The sequence below is a fragment of the Zerene cesonia genome, chromosome 16 (genome assembly GCF_012273895.1).
Source record: "Zerene cesonia ecotype Mississippi chromosome 16, Zerene_cesonia_1.1, whole genome shotgun sequence".
Classification (NCBI taxonomy): Eukaryota; Metazoa; Arthropoda; class Insecta; order Lepidoptera; family Pieridae; genus Zerene; species Zerene cesonia.
Window position 1 is genome coordinate 6,931,969 of NC_052117.1, and position 23,401 is coordinate 6,955,369.

Here is a 23,401-nt window from a genome sequence, read left to right on the forward strand (position 1 = left end):
TAATTTCGTTCCAATGTACGATAATTTTACGCCCCTGGGTACGATAGTCGGTCCACTTCAGGTTGGTAACACTGCTTCACGTTCACTGACATTTAGCTTGTATTCTGGAGAATTAGTACCTACTTGTTGTCTACTTGTTGTTGGTAAACGAAGTTTTTTATTATCGTTTGTTTATTTTTTATCATTTTGGTTATCTTTATTATTGAAGTTTGTTATTATATATTTTTTTATTAACGTTAAAAGAGAAACAGAACTGTTGTTGATATAAAAGACAGGACTTTTTTATCACAAGGCCACATAGCCGCGATAGAAATAATATGTTAATTTGAATACGACTTACAAGTGCAAAGTCTAATTCGATAGGCTGTGTGTGGACCTAAAGGAAACAAGTAAGTTGTTTACAGTCATATTTAAATTATTTTTAAATAAATAAATTTCACTATAATAAAGACCAGTCATTCGTAAACGAGTTTTATTACCTAAAGTAAATTTATCACAAAAACAGTAAAATGATATAATAAACCTTAAGTTTTTTATAAGCAAAAATATTGATTATAAAATTATCTCTTCATTTACAGCTGTATAAATAAATATCGTAAATATGGCTTCAACACTGAGACGAACATTTTCGCAAGTAATAAATAAAAGAAATATTCACTTTTCATCCATACTTCAACAGAGCACAGGTTCTAAAATACTTAAATCAGTGTTTAAAAATCTTGAGGATACTAATTACACAGTAAATGAATTTGTGTGGCAAAATTTGGACAGATGGCCAGACAAAACTTTTACGGTATGTCTGTTTTTAACAGAATTAATTATGTATGTGGTTGGTATGCAATTCACCCATTTTTACAGAGGGCCCGCTAATACCATGGTACCATATTTAGTTCCACTTTCATTAATTTTATATTTGTTTTTGTGTTGTTTGGTTTTGATTGAATTGCCTTATTGGTAATTGTATTTTTTGTGTTCTATTTTTGAGGCTAAGAAAATTCATTGCTGTAATTTGCATAAAGTAATTTCATTATTAACATTGTATCATTTAAACTTTATGAAATCCATTATTGCATTATGAAGTCATATTGTATTAAAGTATCCAGCCAATGTTCATTTAAAATAGCATTTAACTATTTATTTGACTGTTAACAACACATATTAACTACTTTTAGGTGAAGTAAATTAATGAGTTTTTTTTTCATAGTTTTTATTACTCTTAATTAAACATTATTTAGTGAAGTTTGAAAATAAATTGATTGTCTGTTATGTTATGCCTGATAGTCTTATTAAACATGTTTTTAGGTATGTGCCACAACTGGACATGGATATACCTACGCACAAACATACCGTATGTCCATAACATTTGCAGCATCCTTACGAACAAAATTAAAACTGAAGAACGATGATACAGTTGCTATCATATTGCCGAATGTTCCAGAATACCCTTGTATTACATTGGGTATTCTAGAAGCAGGTTGCATCATTAGTATGATGAATCCAGCATATAATGCTCGTAAGTTATTTAAACTTATTTTTATATGACACTAGCTGCGCCCCGCGGCTTCACCTTCATAAGTACGTATTGCGTAGGAATATCGGGATAAAATTTGCCTATTTGTTATTCCAGTTGTCCAGCTATCTACGTACCAAATTTCATTGCAATTGGTTCAGCAGCTTTTTGCGTGAAAGAGTAACAAACATACACATACTTACAAACTTTCGCATTTATAATATTAGTAGGAGTAGGACTTATACTAACTACGCTATTCAAATGCAGCAGATGTTACATGCTGGTAAAATTTTGATTACAAATATACAGGCTTACTTACAATGTCCTATCAGAAATACATACATTAAAGTGTAGAAAAAAATCCATTATAGACTATAAAACTTATCAAACCTAATTACAGTGTCAGTGTTTAGTGTTTAGTGTTTTAACAAGGAATGTGCTGTGATAACATTTGAAAATTGTTGCCGATAGAGTTCTTTGAACCCTATTAAATAGAATATTTGCCCATAGATTAAAAATAGTAAACATCATTAATTGACAGTTCAATTGACAATGGCCACACCTTGAGTGTGATATCAACGATAAAAAAAATAGTATTTATATTAATCTTATCAATATAAATTTTGTATGATACCATATACCCCCCATAATCTACATTCGATTAGGTAATCTGTATACATATATACACTTAAGATTAACTTATGTTTTTAACTATAGTCCCGATTTTTAATTTAAGCCAGCAGTAATGTAAAAAATTGGATTAGGCATACCCTGTACCTTATTCCACGCAATATTGCATAATAAATTTCAATCAAATTGTTTTGATAGACTTTGGAATTAAGAATGATTCATAATACTTGAAAAGTAATTAACATATCAGTTTTATGTCTGAAAAGAAAAAAATATACTGACAATATTGATATATAATAGTTTTATTAATTATAATAATCAGAGGCGTAGCTACAGCTACTGTTGTATCATATCTATGATACGGGGCCACCTTAACGTGTGTAGCATGATGACTGATTCATTGTATTTGATTTGCAACCTAATAAAAAAGATTGAGAAACTTAATGAGCGATATATCAAATACTACTTTTCGCCTTTGTTGTGGGCCCTCCCACAGTTTTTGATATACCACGCCACGATACGCCACTGATAAAAACAATATTTTTTTGTTCAACAGATGAACTGAAACGACAGTTTGAACAAATTAAATGTAAAGCGATTGTTTCCTCGAAAGCTTCATACGCAAATATATCAGAAGCACTGAGTGCAATGAATAAAAAGCTGCCTGTGATTCTCATTGACAACGATTCGATTCCTGAAGGGACGATAAAGTTTGCCGAATTCGCCAACGATTTAAACGTGGACATAGATTGTTTGAAGTCAGTTAAAAGGAGTCCTAAGGATGTTGCTATCATGCCCTTTTCCAGTGGTACTACTGGTTTCCCTAAAGCAGTGGTTAATACACATAAATCTATTGTGTCCTTCAATAAAGCAATTTTAGATCCTAACATTATCGCGATAGAAGAGGCATCAGGTAAATATGAAAATTAGCAATTTTTTATTGTGCAGTATTTCGTGAAATCAAGCGATTATATTACAAAAAATATATCGCATATAAAACATAAGCGTCGCTATATCAATACTTATTTGTGCGTGACAACCCCTGCCCTTATGAAAATTATATTTATTTAACACAATTTAATATTCTGTGAATATTATATTAATGTCTACAGTTCTCAGTTGTTGTTATTAAGATCGAGAAAAAACGTCAAGTTGCTTTGTATGGGAGTATTTGTTTTGTTGTTATAGCGGCAACAAAATATATTACAGCCTGATGATGAACGGAGAGGGGGATTAGTAAAAAGATTCAATTTTTACCTTTTGCGTACGGAACCTTACAAGTGGTGGAAATGTAACCAGCATTGATTTACGACATAGAAAAATTCGTCTATTACCATAAAAATTAAATATAATTATTAATTTTTTCAGCAAACTACCAATCAGTGTTGCCAGGAATTCTACCATTTTTCCATATATTCGGTTTCAACGCATTGATGTTGAATCTGATGTGCGTGGGGGTAAAATTGGTGACGCTTAGCTCTTTCAAGCCTGAAGTATTTTTGGAAACGATTGTTCGCCACAGAGCACAGCATATGTACGCTGTACCACCAATGAGTAAGCATTTTTTTGATGTTAACATAGACTAAGTATGTTTATTTTATATGTACATACATTTACTTACTTTCATCATTTTAATACATAAATAATAAAATATGAGAATGAACATAAGTATTATTAAAATTTATTGCAAGTTTTTTCAACCGACTTCTAAAAAGGGGGACGTTATCAATTCGACCGTTTCTTTACGTTCGAAACCTAATCACTTTTTACTGGGTGAATCGATTTTTATGACTTTTTTATTTGGAAGCTAATGTCCTCGCGTGGTTCCATTTAATTTTTTTTTATTTCTCACAATTTGAAGACGGTTTCGTTGTTTAAAAAAAAATCGCCATAGATACTTACTTTTATTTATAATAAGAATATTAAATTGTAGCGCACGCGTGTTTTCTATTCATGATTTTTCAATTTACAAGTTATTATAGTCAATCGAGTATATATAAATTACTTAAACATGACATTTTATATCTTTTCAATATATTTTTTGTGTATACTATCTGAAATACAGCTATTTGATGTAGAAGTAATAAAAATCATATGGATGAACCAACAAAACGAGACACAATTTTTTTTAAGACACAAAATTATTGTGCGAGCAATGTCATACACAAAAACTAGTCTTATCTATCATGCGATAACTTTATACCTTTGGGTTAAGATACTTACAAAATATTATTTTCAAATGTTCAACCTTATCATTAAATGTCCATCGCGTATCAGGATAAATTGTTGATCATCATCATCACTTATCATATTTCAAGTGTTTGGCTTAAAAATGAACATGACATCATTAATCTATTCCGATCTTTTTATTTAGATGTAACTGTTTTTCCTTGTTTGCTATTCTTGTTATATGACCCAGACTGTTGGACTTTAAAATGGAGTAATTATTCTAAAATTCTTGGTAGTTTTATAAACTATATATATGATATGTAGTACGTGTGAGTTGTCTTTTTGATAATTGTTAATGTTTTTCCCTGCTATTATTTTAAATAAGGTATCTCCATTTACATGACAAATTACTTACTCCCATGCCACTGAAACATTGACTGTAAACGGCATTCAATGTATTTTACGTTCCATTGCTTTTATTGTTCCGACACTATAACTTCTTGGTGGAACAAGATAGGCAACATTTATGTGCCAAATTTTACACTTACTTAATTTTACACTTTTATATTAATAGTTTTCTCTCATTTTTGTTTAAATCTTTGTTTTTTTCAGTAATATTCCTTGGTAAACATTCTGCGGTTACTCCAGCACATGTGCAATCGTTAAAGACTATTGTTTGTGGTGCAGCCTCTTTGGCTAGGAGTGATGCTGAGGCTCTGCTTAAGAAAAATGTAGGTATGCCCATAAACATATAAGTCTAGCAGTAGACTTCGCCTGTAGTACATATATAGCCTATGTCACTCGGCGAAGCTGCATCTTTCTAAAGGCGAAAGAATTTTTAAAATCGGTCCAGTAGTTTTTGAGTTTATCCATTACAAACAAACAAACAAAAATACTTTATAATGTAAGTAAATAAAATAAATAAATAAAATTTATAGAAACTGTTATTTGTGCCCAAATATTCAACAATAATTTTTGTTAATTGATCTTTTTAACAGCTTATATTAGTTTCACCCATATGGGTATGTAACCGTCAGATGTTATCCAAACTATGTACACTTATTAAGGATTGGTAACGATACAATAATTTCATGAGACTATCTTAATATCTTGTTTAGATGTCGTGTTGTGATATCACATGTTAAGATTTATTATGATCCGATATTTCAAATTAAAAAACTCGATCTAGCAATCAAAACTGCTTAAAATTGAAAATGTGACGTCATATCAAGGGGAGGGGTCAAAAAATGTAATGACGTAATTTATGGATGGCCCCTTACAACTGTTTGCAGATAAATAGATAAAAAAATATATATATTATTTTATTACTTATGCTATGCAATTAACCATTTTCAGAGGAATATCAATTTCCGTCAAGGCTATGGGTTGACTGAGACAAACGGTGGGATTTCGGTGGCGAAGAAAGGAGATAATAACCATGCGGCTGTCGGCCATGTTTTTGGCAGCTGTGAGGTTAAAATTGCTGACTTGGAAACACAGGAAGCTTTGGGCCCCAATGAGGTTTGGGATCGTTGCTTTCCAACTAATACTTACTTTCTTACTAATATAATAAATGCGAGGTGTGTTTTTTTAGTTCTGTCTATCGCTATAGAGACAATATGTCGATTTTGGTATTTGGAGATAGTTATAAGCTATTTTTTACCACGGTGAAATATCTCGTTCCCATGGGAACTTTCTTTGAACACGTAAGCGAAGCCGCGGCCAATCATTAGATTTTTAATGTAATTAGCTTCCCGGAATAAAAACTATATTATGTCCCTTCCCGTGTCTAAAACTACACCTGTACCAAGTTTCATCCCAATTGGTTCAGTGGATCAGAAGAGATAGAGTTACTTTTACATTAATAATATAAGTATATATAAAAAATATATTTAGAAATTGTTTGTATCATGTTTATTCTTTATATACTAGACGCTCGACCCGGCACCGGCTCCTAATCGGGCTACCCTGTCTATATACTAAATTTCATCAAAATCCGTTCAGTAGTTTCAGCGTTATTGACAGACAAACAAGCTAACTGTTACATTTATAATCTTAGTGTGAAGTGTGATAATTGTTTTAAAATTTTTAACAAAATAATTAAATCTTTCCAACAGGAGGGTGAAATCTGGGTCCGTGGTCCAATAATGATGCAAGGCTACTATGAGAACGATGCAGCTAATAAGGAAGTATTCACAGAGGATGGTTGGTTCAAGACTGGAGATATCGGCAAATATGATGACGACAAATACTTGTATATTACTGATCGACTTAAGGAACTAATAAAGGTATTATATCTCTATAAATGCTCAAATAATTTAATAAAATTAGCTCAGTTTCATATTTTATATGCAAACATTTAATTGGGTTAATTATTTTTTTATTTTTGTTATATTAAGATTAACTAATCCTTACATACTAGGTGCTAAATTAGCAATATATTACTTCGTTTTGTCAATGTTGTAATATAAGTTTCGATGTTTAGTTGTAAACAAAGCATTAAATTTTTCTGATATTGTAACTTTAAAATTATAACTACACACATAAGGTGACATACAATTAGTAGTTTATGTATGTTTAATACATTCAATTATTGTTTCCTAGTGCTAAGTCTAGAGTTGAAAGGTAATCCTAAAGTTAGCAAATCATGTTACATATCGTCAATTATGGTTCTTAGGCATGCAGCTTTGTCACGAAATTTCCTTATATAATGTAGATAATGTGCTGATAAAAAAAAATAAAATTCCAGGTAAAGGGTTTCCAAGTGCCTCCAGCGGAATTGGAGACAATACTGCGAACGCATCCGAAAGTTCTAGATTGTGCCGTCCTAGGTATCAAAGACGAAATCTCTGGCGAGGCGCCCAAAGCCTTTATAGTAACGCAGCCGAAGCAAACACTGGACCCTAAAGAAATAATCGAATTCGTGAACAAACAAGTATTACCCTTCAAGAATATAAAAGAAGTGCAATTCGTCGATTCGATCCCGAAAAATCCTGCGGGAAAAATATTGAGAAAAGATTTGAAGGCGAAGTATTGCTAGTTTTAAGACCACAGATTATATAAACAGCTCTTGTAACACCTTCATATTAATATGAAGATTTGATTAAGACCAAAAAAAATCGAATCATTGAATAAGGTTTATTATTGAAATTATGTATTTATGTTATGTAAAAAACAACATATATAATAAGTTTGTCATTGCATAATTTACGCCTAATTATGTATTTTATCATAATTGCTTTTATATTTTATATTGTATTTAAAAACCTACCTACCTATTTTGCTGTTAATATTTGTTGTATATAATTCTATAACTAATCTTTGTATAATCTTTAAATATTTCTAAACTCGAATATATATTTACACGACGTATTACTACATAAGACTGAAATAGGAATTTTCTTTCTAATTGAAAATTATCTTAGAATTCGGATAAAATGGACCATAGATAAATCTCAACAAAATTATATAATCTGAAAATTGATTTTAAAATGACGTTTATTAATTAGATTTGGCCCTTTCCATTTTTTTTTATTTTAAGCAGTTGTTAAGAAAGGTTACGGGACCTAAATATATATTTCACTTAAAGCATTTATAAATATATTTAAAAAGTGTGATCTTCAAAAATAGCTTATTACTGTTTATTCACTTGTTTATGTATATTTTTCAGTTCCATTTCTACAGTGGCTTTGTTTTTTTAAATATGTATAGTGTTTTTACTTAACTTTTCTCGAATATCAATTATCCGCAGTGCAGTTAAACGCATGATCGTACTTCGGAGAGTTCTAGGTTCGTCGTTAAAAAATATTTTAATGTAAATAAAATGGATTCGATAAACGTGTGAAAAATGACCTACCTCACATGGAGTAACGATATAACTCGTATAAAGAATGTAATTGCTACTAGAAATGTTTGCAAGCTATAATTGTAAGTTAGAAATATGTTTTTATTGGTTGGGTTATAATTTGTTTCGTTATTACTATATTACGTATTTTTTAAGCTTCACAAAGTGCCTTTAAAGTTTACTAGTCTAAAATAATTATTGTCTTTAAATTAGAGTTAAATCATGGTTAAACCTGATATTCTTTTTAAATACGATTTATCTCTAAGAATATTTTTAAATGGCAATTTTAAATATCGAATATATTTAACTCAGAATAGTCTTCTATATCAAAACACAACTTTCGAAGTTTAAAAGATTTAAGAATCTCCTTCACTGTTTTAAACACATTTTCTTATAAATTTGCTTTAATTTAATTTTGCATAATGTCTATTTAAATAATATATTGTTCTAAATGTAGTTAACAGCTACTAAACGCTATAACGCTAATGCTATTGTGTAATAATTGCTTATATCTCTTTTTATGTTAAGTTAAATATAAAACATATCATATTTTGCGTACCTACTTTATTAATACTTAAGTGTTTTTATTGGTGCTTGTTTTATCCATCTAATGGTTCTATATAAATATGATTATTGTTATTATGTAATGTTTTTATAATCTGACAATTATTAAACAATAAAAAATAAATGCGTTCTTTTTTTAAAGATCTGTGTAATATTATAGGCTAGTTTTGTTGCAGCGACTATGGTGACCAAACAAAAAATACACGGAACTAAACTGAACTGAATTAACTTTATTTTAAATTTTTAATGCATTTCTTACAATTAATATCGGAAACGTCTTAATACCAAAAGTGCTCAAATAATATTAACAAGATTCTTCCCTTGCAGGAAATTACAACCATTGCAAACTATATGTTAGGGTAAACGAATAAGAAATAACTTGATTACATAATTCATAAATTACTTACTCTTACGATAAAATCTACCATCCTAAATTTTTAACTTCAAAAACACGCCACGATTTTATAAATAAACGCATGGATCCTGGTTCCTTTCTACCTAAAAACTCGCTTCGATGGTTACACCAACCTCTAGACACAAGTCAGGATAGTAAAATCGGTGGTGGGCGGCGTTACTTGCCTAAATAACTCCACCCTATTAACAAAAATCCCTGATTTGTAAACTAGCTGAGATATGATGCTAGTTCTATCCACATGAAACCAGTAGTTCTAGCTTGATCTCTCTAACACTATCTTATTGTACTTGCTTATAAAACTAGCTCGTTGTACCGCAGCCATTAGTAGTAGGCATAATTTGCCAAGCTTGATTAATTGCTTCATTGATGATATCATATACTTAATAAAAAAAATGATTAGGAATTATGTTAATCTAGAATCTACGTAATATTATGGTGTACGGCGCAAGCTTCTTAAATGTATAATTAGCACGTATTGCTCTAATATTAAATGAATGATAGTTTCATACTTAGGATAATAGTTTAATAGTATTTGATTGTGTTTGATTTTACGCGAGTATTATGCATATAGATATTAAGTACATGTTAGTCTCAGATGTTACGTGTCTTGTCTTGAAGGTCATACAAAAATTGTTTTTTGTGAACTCTTCATCATCAGCTCATATATGTACCCACTGCTGGGACACAGGCCTCTTATGAAGGTTTAGGCCATAATCCACCACGCTGGCCAAATGCGGGTTGGCAGATGACGCTGTCTATGAAACGTAAACAGACTTGAGATATTTTTGAATTTCTTGACAATAAGTGGTGATAATAAGTCACATGCTTTTTTACTGAAAAACTTATCAGATTTAATTTAAATTCTGTAAATAAAAAAAAAAAATTCAATACCTAACGAATTAAACGTTTTAATCATCGAAATAAATATTATTGTTTTATCTTATCGTACTTTCTAGCCGTCATAATTTTTAATCTTTTGGGGGCAATGTATTTATTTATTGTTGAAGATAAATTTTACTATGTATATCCGGGTCGCATGTTGGTCGCAAAATATTTAAATGTTAATAAAAATTGTATAAAAAGAAAACTACTGAAATTATGAATCGGTTCGTATTAAGCATGTGCATATAGAGATACATTTGTTTTGTCATATCCGTTCATAATTATTGCAGTTTTGTTTTATGTTTTTATGATAATAATGTTACTTCTCTCTTTTATCAAAAATAAATTATTAAAAAAAAATATAAAAAATATTTGAACGTCTAGATTTAGAAGATACCTATGTATACTATGTATTGCAATGCTAGTTTACAAATCTTTAATATTTGTTATAAGCCTAATTTGTACAGAATACCAGGAAAAGTTGTTGTTGTTGTTGGAGAGTGGATCTAGAAAAATATAAATTTATTGATATTTTAAGAATAAGCAGTGTAGATTAAAAAAATAATCAAGATTTAATAAAATATAACGTTTTAAAAATACCTGCAATCGCACGGATAAAATACGCCTTAGGATGCATTGCAAAATATTTTAGATAAATGAAATAAAATAAATTGATTACCTAAGTGCTTATATAAAAGAATATCAAATGCTCCACCTTCACTATCAATCGTTGAATTATTCGTTAAATAAAAAAAATTGGATATTCATCATTCATTTATCTTATGTATTATTTCTGCGGTTCAAATTAGCAGTATAGATTGTGAAAATCACGACACGCGAATCGCGATTCGCGAAGCCCTTCAGTCTACATTTTGCTGTTGAGAAAAGCGCGCGCGAATTTGTAAACATGGCGCGAAAATTGTTGTTACGTGAAATAAAAGAATTTAAATCTGTTAGAAAATTGTCAGCAAGTGTGAAATTGAATAAAAATGAGGAATTTATTGTCAAATCGTCGATTCCTGATGTAGTAGTTCCAGATATGAAGTTTTTAGATCGGCTCTGGATTGATTCTCAACGATGGAATAGTAACCACATCGCTCTTGTAAGTTCTAACTATAAATCATAGAAATGAAACAAAACTAACACATTAAACTAAAACGAAATTTGTTTTCTTTAAATTTTCTCACATCTCTACAAAAACGTATTTTCAATTGGGTTATAATGCCACAGGCTATGCCTGGCCATATTTTGCAATATCAGATAGGTTTATACCAATTACTATAGGTATAGGTAACTGGCCTCCTATAACGCGTCAGATTTATCACTTATTCGACAGTTTAACCTGTAATTATCTGTTGTTTGTTAATTGTAGCTTATACGTAGCTATGTAAATATTTAACTGACAGTAACAGATAAACAAAAACTTAATTAGATACGTCGTATAAGACATAAAAGTATATGCGTGATTTTTGATCAAAATAAACGTCACCGATTAATTTATACTTGTTTTTTTAATTATTTCCGTGTTCAAAAAACTGAAATATTAAATATTTTTTAAATTCCTGTACATAGATATTTTTGAACATTTAATTATACACATAAATACCAGGTAAATATTTGGGGCAATGGCGTATATATTCAGGAAGTAAAGAACAATAAGTGATTTACCATCGTTAAAAACACAATGTCTTCTCGTATAACAGTCTAACTTTAACCTTCTATAACGGTCTCCATATTTTAGCACAACCAAAGCGTTGTATATCATCAAAATATAAGTGTGAGGTGTGGACTGATACATTATCAATAAGGACCTTTGTACGATTTAAAAGTGGGTTCGGGGTAAATAATTTAGATACTCGAGATAGTTAATATGTATATATGTTTTTCCCATGCGCGTAGCCAGCGGTTATAAGCAGGGTTCAAAGGCGTAACCGAAAATTTAAAAGAAATTTTTTATTTTCTTAAACATGAGATTTATTTTATATGCACTTTAAGCCACTTTATTTTTATTGACTAAAAAATGCTTTTTTACTAATCGCATGACTTTTATCTGTTTCTCAACATCTCGTAATATAATTGGATCACTAATCTAACATAAGATAGATGTTATCCATTATGTCCTCGTACATCTTTGTTGAACATAATTGTAGCGACTTTAATAAAAGATTTCGAGTACGAAAAGAATATACATATTTTTGTATATAAATATCGTAATTTTTAAACTTTTATCTATTGCTTATATAAATCATTATATAGTCATTAGCAGTACTAAGCTCGAGCTTCAGGGTTCACAACAGATCAGTAATAGATCCTAATACATATAAGATTGATCAAACAAACAAATTCTTCAGTTTTAAAATTTCTTGAGTGTTTTTACGTGATATTATCTACTTATATTTTACGTGATATATTTATCTGAATAAAATTTTTCGTGTATCGTTAATTCAAGTTTTTGGATTAATATAAAAACTAAATAAACTAAGGATTAATGACGAATCTTAATTTGCTTAGGTTGAGGGCATCATTGCATTTATCCTCCTCCTAGTATCATATTGCATCCTATGAAATGAACTGTTCACACATCATACAGTTTCTTGATATGAATATTCTTTAGATAATTAATAGTTAATAGTATGGTCATCTAAAAATCGAATACAGTCGAACGACGAACTACGAAAGTAGCTTCTGAGTCAATTTGTTTTAAAGTATCACTTCACTAATCAAAGGCGTACTTACCGTCTTAATTAGTTTTCGCCCCTATAACACTAAAGTAAAACATGTCTTTTGCTTACCTTCATTGTTAGTACTAAATTTATTACTGTAGGTAGCTTAGTTCTCTTGTAAGAATTGTAATTATTCATTACTAATTACAATGTAGTTGTTGTTATGTTGAGTAAGCAAATAACTTAAATGTTCAGTGATGTACATTGTAATAGTCGATATTGGAGTCGTTTAGTAATCCGCGGATAGGCATAAAAAGGATAGAAACTGGCACATGTCGGAAATGTCTTCGTATTTAAAAAAAGGTAAATTCACTCATGAATTTAATTACTATGATGATCTTCTTTCGGAATCCCGTACTTCTTTTTCGTAGAAGGAGAACATTGTGAGGAAACCGTCATGTCCAAGAATCAAAAATTCGACGACATGTGACATCTGCCAACCGGTACTTGGCCAGCGTGGTGGATTATAGCCTGAACCCTCATAGGAGGCCTGTGTCCTAGCAGTGGGAACATATATGGGCTGATGATGATTTCACGGACTTACCCAGAATGGTCTCAGGTGTTTAAAGTCCTCCCGAAATCTTGAGATTTTTATTTGTTTCCACTGCTCCATAAATCATAACTTCTTGCTTATTCTGACCTATCTTATTTTATTTTATGCACTTTATGTCGTTTTAATAGCTTTAACTACTTACTCCCACACCTGAAATGCGAAACTACTCTAGTAGTTTCTTTAGTTTGAGTGATAGATGCGTTTCTATAAAAAAAAACCATAATACGACGAACGTTGAAAGAGATTTTTTTAAACTTTCTAGTAGTACCTAGAATTACCTTCAAGGTCAAAAATTTATAAATCTCATATATATTAGTTGTCCAGCTATCAAATAGCAAATTTCATTGCAATCAGTTCCGTAGTACTTTCGTGAAAGTGTAACAAACATCCATACAAATATATATCCACATACAAACTTTCAGGTTTATAATATTAGTTGGATAGTTTAAAGGTGAAAAAGTTAACAGCGTATAGTTTCTTCTCTTTCTGGAAATTTTCACCTTTCAAATTCGCGTCACCTATTTACCGTAGGCCTATTCAAAACGCGCTATTTCTATGCTATTTTTAATTGTACTGAATGTGGACTTTGGCATAATTGTTTAAAGTCCACACGTTTGCAGATAAGATAATCCGTATGCGTATTAGTTGTAGCCTTGTAAAAAGATTATAAACAATATCAGGTTATATTATATACTATCTTGCGTTGATACAATCTTTTGCAAAATTTTTGTGACGAGGCATTTTAATGAACTTTGGCCTATTTTTTGGTTTTTTTGTATCTATCATTTTACCTATACAGGCACATTTATATATTTTTTATAATAAGGTAAAAAAAAAGCTCTTACACTATGCTCTACATGCAATAGAATTGACAAAAACATAAAAAATCGCTTTATTTTCATCGATTTAAAAGATAAGAATGTATTTATCTATTTACAAATTACTTGCTCATTATCATGAGTCATAAATCACACTATCACACTTCACGCTATTATTATAAATGTGCAAGTTTGTTTGTATGTTTGTCCGTCAATTACGCTGTAACGACTGAATGGATTTTGATGAAATTTTGTGTATGGTACAGGTTAATTTTTATCCCGATTAAATGCTTCTTTACTGTAAAACAGGAATTTTGATATCCGGGCGGAGCCGGGATGAGCGTCTAGTACATAATAAAAACTGTTAATAGGTTCGTAAAACAAAAATTCAATTTATATATTTTTCACACAGTAGTCTCGGAGAAGGAAACACAAATTTACCAAAAATCGTATTTACCGGTAAAAATAAATAACATGCGGAACGCTAATTTGGAGACGAGGTCGTTTAGCGTAAGCCGAATAATAAAATGAGTAGAAACTATCAAGGTTGAGGTTATGCAGATTTTGTCTAGGCTATTATGTCATACTGTACACTTCCGTTACTGTGTGCTCGGTTTGATAAATAACACAAAATAAGTATGCAATTATTACTCTTTTCTTACGTTTATATGAAGAAATTTAACATATCGCCGTATACAAAATAAGTTATCAAAAAATATATTATGCACTTATGTCCGTCTTATATGTAAAACATAGAAAAATTAGCTATGTACAATCATCGAAATCAATTTATTTTTTAGAGTTTTTTTTCCGTACCCAAAAGGTAAAACGGAACCCTGTTATGAAGACTTTGTAGTTCGTTCTATGTCACCGGGCTGAACTGTATAAACCGTGATAACTCATATAATAGTCGAGGTAAAAATAGCAACAGATATTGGATAGCTGATTTTTTTTAATTGCTCTTTAGTTGATTTCTATAGAACTCTTTTTGTACAGAGTCCGACTCGCACTTGACCGATTGTTAATTCTTGTAAAGTCCTGACCAAAATATTAAGTAAGTACCTAGTGAATAGAATAATAAATTGTATCTATTGATAGTGGACACTTTTTTTATTTAAGCACAATATTATGTTGAAACTACTAAGCACATCAACTTATTATAAAGTCAAGAAAGTAAGAAATTGCCACCACTTTCCTTCACTTCGCCTCAGTAACAAAGTTAAGGAAGTATCTTGTATCAGATAAATAATTATAATTTTAAAATAGTAAGATATTACGTATAGGAAGTTGAATATTTTTTTATTAATAACTGGCTGGAATAGAATTTTCGAGAACGTCACTTACGTAGTTTTATCTTCAGCTACATTGCAATTAAATTCGTAAGTGAATGGTTTTGTGTTATAGGAAGCAATCTTGCCAGCCTTGCAAGTATAGTAGCAATACAGATATTGATAAAAGGAACAAATCCTGAATCCGTACTTGGTGTAGGAATGCACACGGAATAAATAAGTTCTCGAATTTTTAGGTTGATAATATTACAGTTTACGCGGGTAAAGCAAATAGCGTAATTCTCTGTGACTCAAATTTTTAAGGACATCTGATAAAATTTTATTATTGCTAGATGAGTTGATGTCGCATGAACATGTAGAGGTATAAGTTTAATGTATATTGACATTGATTGATGAAATCATGCGTAATTCAAATGATAATCAAAAGTAATTAAACGAAAAGCCTTCGAAAAATATTAATAATATTTGATATCGTCGAGTAGGCATATGATAAATTTTGGCCCCTCATTGTGCATATTTACTAAATTGCATTTTTATCAGATTCCGATTTGAGATATTTCGAAAATAATTAAATGAATTTCCGACATTAGCCGCTCGTGATAGGAGTATCTGATAATTTTGCCAAAATTATTTAAAATTATGACTAAACTTTTGACACCTTAAATATATACTATAATCGTATTTATCGCACATTATAGGTAAGTAAATAAGATTAACGTATATTGTGTGGGTGTACCTTAACTGATAGCGTTTTTGACGATAGATAAGCTAATAAAGATGTGTGGGTACCACTTAATGTTTTGATTATATTAATACGATAACAAATGTTGCATACTCTGAAAGTCACTATCATCAGTCCAGATACGTTTTAAGGCAGCCCTTGACAAATTTAATCAAGCACGTTTCGGCACGAATTGGGCTAGAATCGGGGAAGCTACAAAATATCCACAGAAGATCGGTGTGAAATTGTAGCATGTTATTTTGTTACGTTCGGGGAGTGGGTGAGCCGGTGCCCCGTATCCTTTATTATCCCTTATCCTTCATAGTCCTTTGCTTTATTCCCTGATCCATACCATCAGGCGACCCAACCAGCTCTTTTACCAACTATCACATAAGAAAAAAAAAATACACTTTTGTGTCCTATTAGTTTACAACCTAAATTAAAAATAAGTTTTTTTTAGCTTACTATGAAGTAATATGACTTCATACATAAAACGTAGTTATAACAATAACAACATTACGTGTTAGATATAATAGTAATTGAATAGGTTTTGCCAATATCTCAATAATCAATTAATTATGAGACATCACAGCAATTACATTGACATTATATAACCTTAGCGTGATTTTTGTTATGTCTACACAGTTAAGTAAACAATCATGAGTGTAATTTTCTAAATTGCAAAGACTTGTAAAGTACTCAGTGGAAAATGCATACATAACAATGTTCAACATGCAATCTATTTACCAAAATGACACAAGAACTACTAAGATATTTTAATAGTAATAAAAACAACTTATAAAGTTAATTAGAATATTGATGGACATTTCTAATTGATATCCCTATCTAATCTATTCCAGAAATGTGCAGAAACAAAGAAGACCTATACGTTTTCAGAATTATGGAAGTATACATCGGTATTTGCTACATCGCTCCGGAAGAAATTGGGCTTACAAACGAACGATGTTGTAGCAGTGATGTTACCTAATTGCCCTGAGTTTCCTGTCGTTACCTTTGGGTCGCTGCAGGCGGGATGTATTGTAACTACAATCAACCCTATATATAAAGAAAGTAAGTATCATACGATAAAATTGTATTACGTGCCAAAAAGGCAGGAGTTTGGAAGCAGTTGTATCAATATAACCGGAAATATAGACGACACGTGTAAAGAAACAATATAGGAAATTTTGTATTTAACGAATTACAATAATTTTTAATGAAAAACTTAACCGCCTTGAAATTGTCAGAACTAGACAATATTTAAATGAGACCGCACTGAAGGCGTCAGGTTTCAAATAAAAAATTGGTTCACCTAGTATGAAGTTATTGAGAACCTCCTCATTTTGAAGTCGGTGAAAAATAGAACTCCTATATGACTTCCTTGTTATTATAAAAAAGGGAGATATTTTGTAAATATGCCTCATGTTTTTTCTGTGGAGATTGTTCTTTGACAAAAATATACTGAAGGTATAAAAATAGTTTAATAATTAAGAATCTATAACGTAAAACCCACAACAGTTAAATAAATATCAAGGTTAATGTATTGCAATTACGTAAACAATGTATTTATATACATTTTATTCTAGGATTTTTGTTGAAAATTAATTGATTTGTTAACAGACTAAAAAAATTAATAGACATTATATCTGTCCTATTCCAGTGGAAATAGGCCACCAAGTGGCGACAACAGAACCGAAAGTGGTTGTCACTATTCCTGAATGTTACGAAAACCTGAGGAAGGGTCTTCAAAGCGTTAAAAGTCAAGCAAAAGTTGTTCTATTAGACCGACCAAATATGTCCTTACCAGATGGAGTAATTCGGTTTTCTGAAATAGCTGAAAGTGGAGAGGCTGATCACGCTATGTTGGAAAAGATTGAGAGGAAAAAGGATGATATTGCTTTTATACCGTTTTCTAGTGGTACAACTGGTCTCCCTAAAGGAGTTGATATAACACATGGCAATCTCTTGGCCAGTAGTACTTTGATGAGTCAAAAGCCTAATGACTTCGCGCTGATGGCTGATGGTGAGTTAGAACTTGTTTCTGTTGATAGTGTTTAACATGTATAGATATTATATATCATCATCATCAGCCCATATATGTTCCCACTGCTGGGACACAGGCCTCCTATGAGGGTTCAGGCCATAATCCTTATGGCCTGATATTATATATAGGCGAGTAAAAAATATAACACAGTAATTGATAGGAATATTAATCGGTACAAAGTAAGATTTGTACAATAAAATAGATCAACCAATAGAATGAAATTCCTTCAACCAGAAGCCGCTAATATCATAAATTTTAGCGCAATTGAAAATTATATAAAAAGTAAAGACTAAAATAATTACAAGAACTCGAAGAGAGTATAAATTGAATTAGTCATACTACAGATTATATTAATTTTTTTGTTCTAATGTTTTGAATATTAATAAAGTCTATAAAAATCTTAGGCCATTGAGTTAGAGTTATAACAACGATAGAAAGTTATATAAGTTGTATACAATGTAACTATGGAGACCTACTTACTATAACTAGTTTTTAAGTAGCTTTGGTGTCGGTAATTGATAGTATAACCGAGTTTAGTTGCTTATTTCTTAGTTAATAGTTACTTACTGGTTTACTTAGATAATAATTACTGGTTTAGGTCCATTCAATAATTGCATCACTCTTTGTATAATTTATTTCAAAAATAGATTTCTATGTGAAAACTAATCTCGGTCATTTTTAAGTTTCAATTTATCTTTATATTTTGTCGTACTTATTTTTATTTGTTTATTTATTTAAATGATAATAAACAGAAGTAAGTAGGATATATTAACTATGATTATCACCAAACTACGGCAACCGAATTTGATAAAATGTTTAGTGTATTAAATGTAAGTTAATGATCGACGCGGCTAAACGTTTTGAAGGTATAGGCGGATCTTCCAATGCATAACACCTAAATACATAGATATAAAATTTGTACATTAATTTGGAATTTGTTAAGAGTTTATTTTAATTTGCGAATAACAGTCCCATTAAGACATACCTTATTTTTGTTTTGCTTAATGTTCATATATATTTTATAATATTTCAGCAAATTATCAGGACATAGTGCCCTGTATTCTCCCATTCTTTCACATATATGGTTTGGTGGTAACCTTAATAGGGCATATAACCAAGGGCTGCCAATTGGTGACGATGCCGCGTTTTTCTCCGACTACCTTCTTCGATGTTTTGAAGAACGATAAACCGCATCTCTTGTATGTGGTGCCGCCTATTGGTGAGTTTGTGAACGGAAAAAAATTTAAAATGAGACAAAAATATATGAATTATCATAAAATCAATCATTACACTGTAATGGGTAATTTCATAGATAGGCCGATGGAAATGTTACATTTATGTAGTATATATACTGGTTTGAGGTTGTCGTAACAATATAATCAGAATTACCTGTTTTTTTTCAAGATATATTAGTCACTCTCTAGGTATTATAATATAATATTGATGAACCAAAATCAATTAGGTGCTTTAGGTACTTTGTTTCTTCTTAATTGCAATCTTCGACATGAATGTCAACTTTTCTCTATTTATGCAATTAAAATATATGAATATAGAAGAATATGACATCAATTCTAATTTAAAAAAGATTCGGTATTGGGGATTTTAGCTTTATCTTATTTTTTCTTACATGATATTGCAAAATACATTATAGTAGTGTAGGATTTGATAAGAATTGCATTTATCTCTCAATGTTGGTCGTAATGTAATTCTTATCTTAGAATAGGCCTTGATGGCTGATATCAGTAAGAATTGATAGTCATTATCCAATTTTAATAAAAACGTTATTTAAAAATGTTCATCTTGCAAGAAATTTCATCAAAACATAATATTGTATAACTTGAAAAATTTTGAAAGAATAGAAAAAATTTGATCACGAGGCGGGATTCGAACCCGCGTTTCTTGCCTAACCTGGCATCGCTTAGCCTCTCGGCCACCCGTGATCCCGCCACAGTAACCGAATTTCTTCTACTAATACTCATGTGTCTAAGGGCCACCCCACTTTTTTTATATTCTTTCAAAATTTCTCATTTATAAAGCATTTCAATGCTATAAAATTAAAAATGAAATTTGTATAACTTTTTCAGTGATTCTCTTGGGCAAACATCCCGACGTGAAACCCGAACATTTTACAAACGTTCGTAGGATTATATGTGGTGCCGCACCGCTAGCGTCGTCTGATGCAGATGCTATACTGGAAAAGAGTAACGTGAGTATATAATTGAAAGCAGAGTTAATAATTATAAAGATTAATAAAAAATAGTCAAAACTGTTCTTAAATCATGTTACGATCAAAAAACAAAAACAATCATTGATCCAAAAATAGAGCTCATAACGTGTTGTGGACACAAAAAGATACCTCTAATAGACTCGCTGACGCGGTGTTAGTATTACATCAATGAAGAAACGCTATAAGACACTATAATACTATAAATGATTAATTTAATTTTTTATTTATTTATATAAATTCTTCATTGTATCACAAAACATAATTAATTGGTTTACCAAAATATATTGGACGGCCTTTTATTATTAACCTGTACAATTGTGCAATCTTGTATTTATCATCATTGTCATAAGCGTATACATTTTTTCACTACTGGGAGACAGGCTTCCTATGAGGGTTTAGACCATAATCCACCACGCTGGCCAAGTGCGGGTTGGCAGATGTCACATGTCGTCGAACTTTTAATTCTTGGACATGCTAGTTTCCTCACGATTTCCTTCACCGTTTCCAGCTATGGTGATGTTATCCACATGCATACATAAATTAAAAAATCTATTCATTTCCTGCACGCCTGGTCTCGAACCTCCGACTTATCGATTTTGAAGTCCAAATCGCTCAACACTGCACAATCTTCTTTTGATTTTTGTTAAAGTCGTCGTTATCGTCGTTGTAAACTACTCTATTGAATTTATTATAAACTTTTTTTACAATTTTCAGTCAAAGTTAGCGTTCGGACAAGGTTTCGGTGCGACAGAGACGTGTTCGCTAACAACCACCACGTTTATAGACACCAAGATAGAGGACTACTCCTCTTGCGGCGAGCCCATGGTCAATGTTGAATTGAAATTTGTAGACCCACTTAGTGGGAATGATGTGCCTGTTGGAGAAGTGAGTATATTATAAATACAATTTGTGAGTAGAATTTAGACCAAAATTTATCTTAAATAGCTCAAAAGATTATTTTTAGTTAATTTTCATGCACATTAAAATATGAAATTTAAAGCGCATTTCTAAGAGATAACTATATTTAAAATTAAAGCCTATGGACATTTAACTGAAAGAGTAGAAGATATAACTGAGATGGGTTCATGGATGGCCTAGGGCGTGCCGCGGTAAGGCGAAGTATGCGGGTTAAATCCCGATGAATGCTCGAATTTCCTCCTTTTCTGAGGTTTAAATCTGGAGATCTTAATATTTAAAACTGATCTATCAACGCAAAGTCAAAGCTGCGGGCAACAGCTAGTCTAAAATAAATTAACTACTCATACACTCAAAAAGTTATAGACTATTACCGAATGTCTCAATCTATTATTACAAATTTTTATTATAGAAGTAAAATTTATTACTATAACCATATTAAAAATATTTAAAAAATTTCAGTCAGGAGAACTGCTAGTAAGATCACCAACATTAATGAAAGGTTACCACAAAAACGAGAAGGCCACAAAGGAATCAATTACCGAAGATGGTTTCTTCAAAACCGGAGACCTTGGATACTACAAGCCTGGTGTCGGATTGTACGTTACTGATAGGATTAAAGAACTTATTAAGGTGCGCTATTTACTAATAAATCACTTCAATCATAGATAGATAAGAAATTTGTTCATCAGTTTTCATTACAACATTAAGACAGATATGCCTTTAGATACTCTAATATAAAATAGTTTTAATTAAAATAATTTTTCTTGTGATGTTTCTTTGTGTGTTTTAGTAATAATTCTTTTTTTAAGGTTGATATAATTGATTTAATGTAGGATAATTGAGTGTTTTTTTTATTGCTGAATAAAGAACTTTATACTATAATTAAATACATTGCTATATTTCAGGTCAAGGGTATGCAAGTAGCACCGGCAGAATTGGAAAGTTTACTCCGATCGCATCCAGCCGTTCAAGATGCTGCCGTTATTGGTAAGGAATTTAAGACCAGACTTAGTAATTAATGTAGCAAGCGTGATTTAGAAATGTGCAGTAAATGAAAACATAATTGACATTGCTTTAGAATTGCATTAGGTACACTAAGACTTGTTAAGCATACTTTTTATATTATGATACATAACTTATATGCTTACTTTAAAACTAACTTTTGACGTGTTATAAAAGCATAAAATTATAATTCTGAATATAAATAAACAAATTTTTGAATTTACTAACAATAATAATTGTTCATAACTTGAACATACAAACACCATAATATATATACGTAATAAATTATACTTTTACACCAAGGCAAGAATGCGTTAAAAACATGTTTTTGTTACGTTTTTTTAAATTCCAGGTGTACCCCACGAATACCACGGCGAGGTACCAAAAGCATTTATTATAAAGAAGTCGGGTCTCAGCGCGACCCCTGAGGAACTCCAAGACTTTGTAGCGAGCCAAGTGGCCTCTTTTAAGAAAATCGAAGAAGTTGTTTTCGTTAATGAAATCCCTAAAACTAGCACAGGAAAGATTTTAAGGAAGGATTTGAAAAAAATGTACGCTTAATTAAATAATATATGAGTTTCATACGAGAGACTGAATCAAAAGCTTGGATGAAATCAGTTTATTGAAGTTCAAGAAAATCTATTTTAAGTATTTTATATTCTAGTATGTCTTGAAAAGTCGAAGCTGAAGTTAATTATATTAAAGGGAAAATTAATTACAAATTGTTAGTTTGTCGTTTTTGCTAATAATATTTTAAAAGGTTATAAATCCGTCCCATACAATAACCTTTATTGGACTGAAATTTGAGATGGAATGTTCGCGTTGTGCCTTTCTATTGAGTATTTATTATAATATATGTACTTCATTATTTTGAAATGTTTTTTGTTATAAAAAAACATTTACAAAAATAATACTTCTACTTGTTGTAGTTACCATGTCATTAGAACCTTCTCAAATTTCTATGATACACGTATGCATTTTTATACAACATATATTTGTTGAATATACAAGCCATGATTTATATATTATTATAGTGTTATATCAAAATTTGTAAAAATGTATATACTTTTGAATACAAATAATTTGAAAATA

The 23,401-nt window shown here is 30.7% G+C and overlaps 2 protein-coding genes across 4 annotated transcripts in view; both read left to right on the top strand.

Moving 5' to 3' along the window:
- Nucleotides 1-7,872, top strand: part of LOC119832881 (4-coumarate--CoA ligase 1-like) — a 9,212-nt gene extending 1,340 nt beyond the window's left edge. Inside the window, exons 1-10 of one of the 3 annotated variants that reach the window (XM_038356690.1) lie at nucleotides 125-143; nucleotides 293-389; nucleotides 579-793; nucleotides 1,303-1,513; nucleotides 2,697-3,053; nucleotides 3,509-3,694; nucleotides 4,922-5,040; nucleotides 5,666-5,830; nucleotides 6,427-6,597; nucleotides 7,059-7,871. In XM_038356690.1, the coding sequence (XP_038212618.1) occupies nucleotides 602-793; nucleotides 1,303-1,513; nucleotides 2,697-3,053; nucleotides 3,509-3,694; nucleotides 4,922-5,040; nucleotides 5,666-5,830; nucleotides 6,427-6,597; nucleotides 7,059-7,349 (1,692 nt within the window). In that variant the 5' untranslated portion in view covers nucleotides 125-143; nucleotides 293-389; nucleotides 579-601 and the 3' untranslated portion in view covers nucleotides 7,350-7,871. Of the gene's footprint in view, nucleotides 1-83; nucleotides 390-578; nucleotides 794-1,302; nucleotides 1,514-2,696; nucleotides 3,054-3,508; nucleotides 3,695-4,921; nucleotides 5,041-5,665; nucleotides 5,831-6,426; nucleotides 6,598-7,058 lie in introns of those variants that run through there. The other 2 variants (XM_038356689.1, XM_038356691.1) reach the window with 2 other exon arrangements.
- A 3,010-nt stretch (nucleotides 7,873-10,882) lies between these two features.
- LOC119832797 (4-coumarate--CoA ligase 2-like) lies at nucleotides 10,883-23,370 on the top strand. Its single transcript, XM_038356559.1, has 9 exons — nucleotides 10,883-11,116; nucleotides 16,979-17,189; nucleotides 17,779-18,141; nucleotides 19,196-19,381; nucleotides 20,247-20,368; nucleotides 21,104-21,274; nucleotides 21,767-21,937; nucleotides 22,213-22,294; nucleotides 22,662-23,370. Exons 1-9 carry the CDS (start codon nucleotides 10,922-10,924, stop codon nucleotides 22,868-22,870), a joined length of 1,710 nt encoding a protein of 569 aa, XP_038212487.1. The 5' UTR covers nucleotides 10,883-10,921; the 3' UTR covers nucleotides 22,871-23,370.
- Nucleotides 23,371-23,401: the final 31 nt, after the last annotated feature.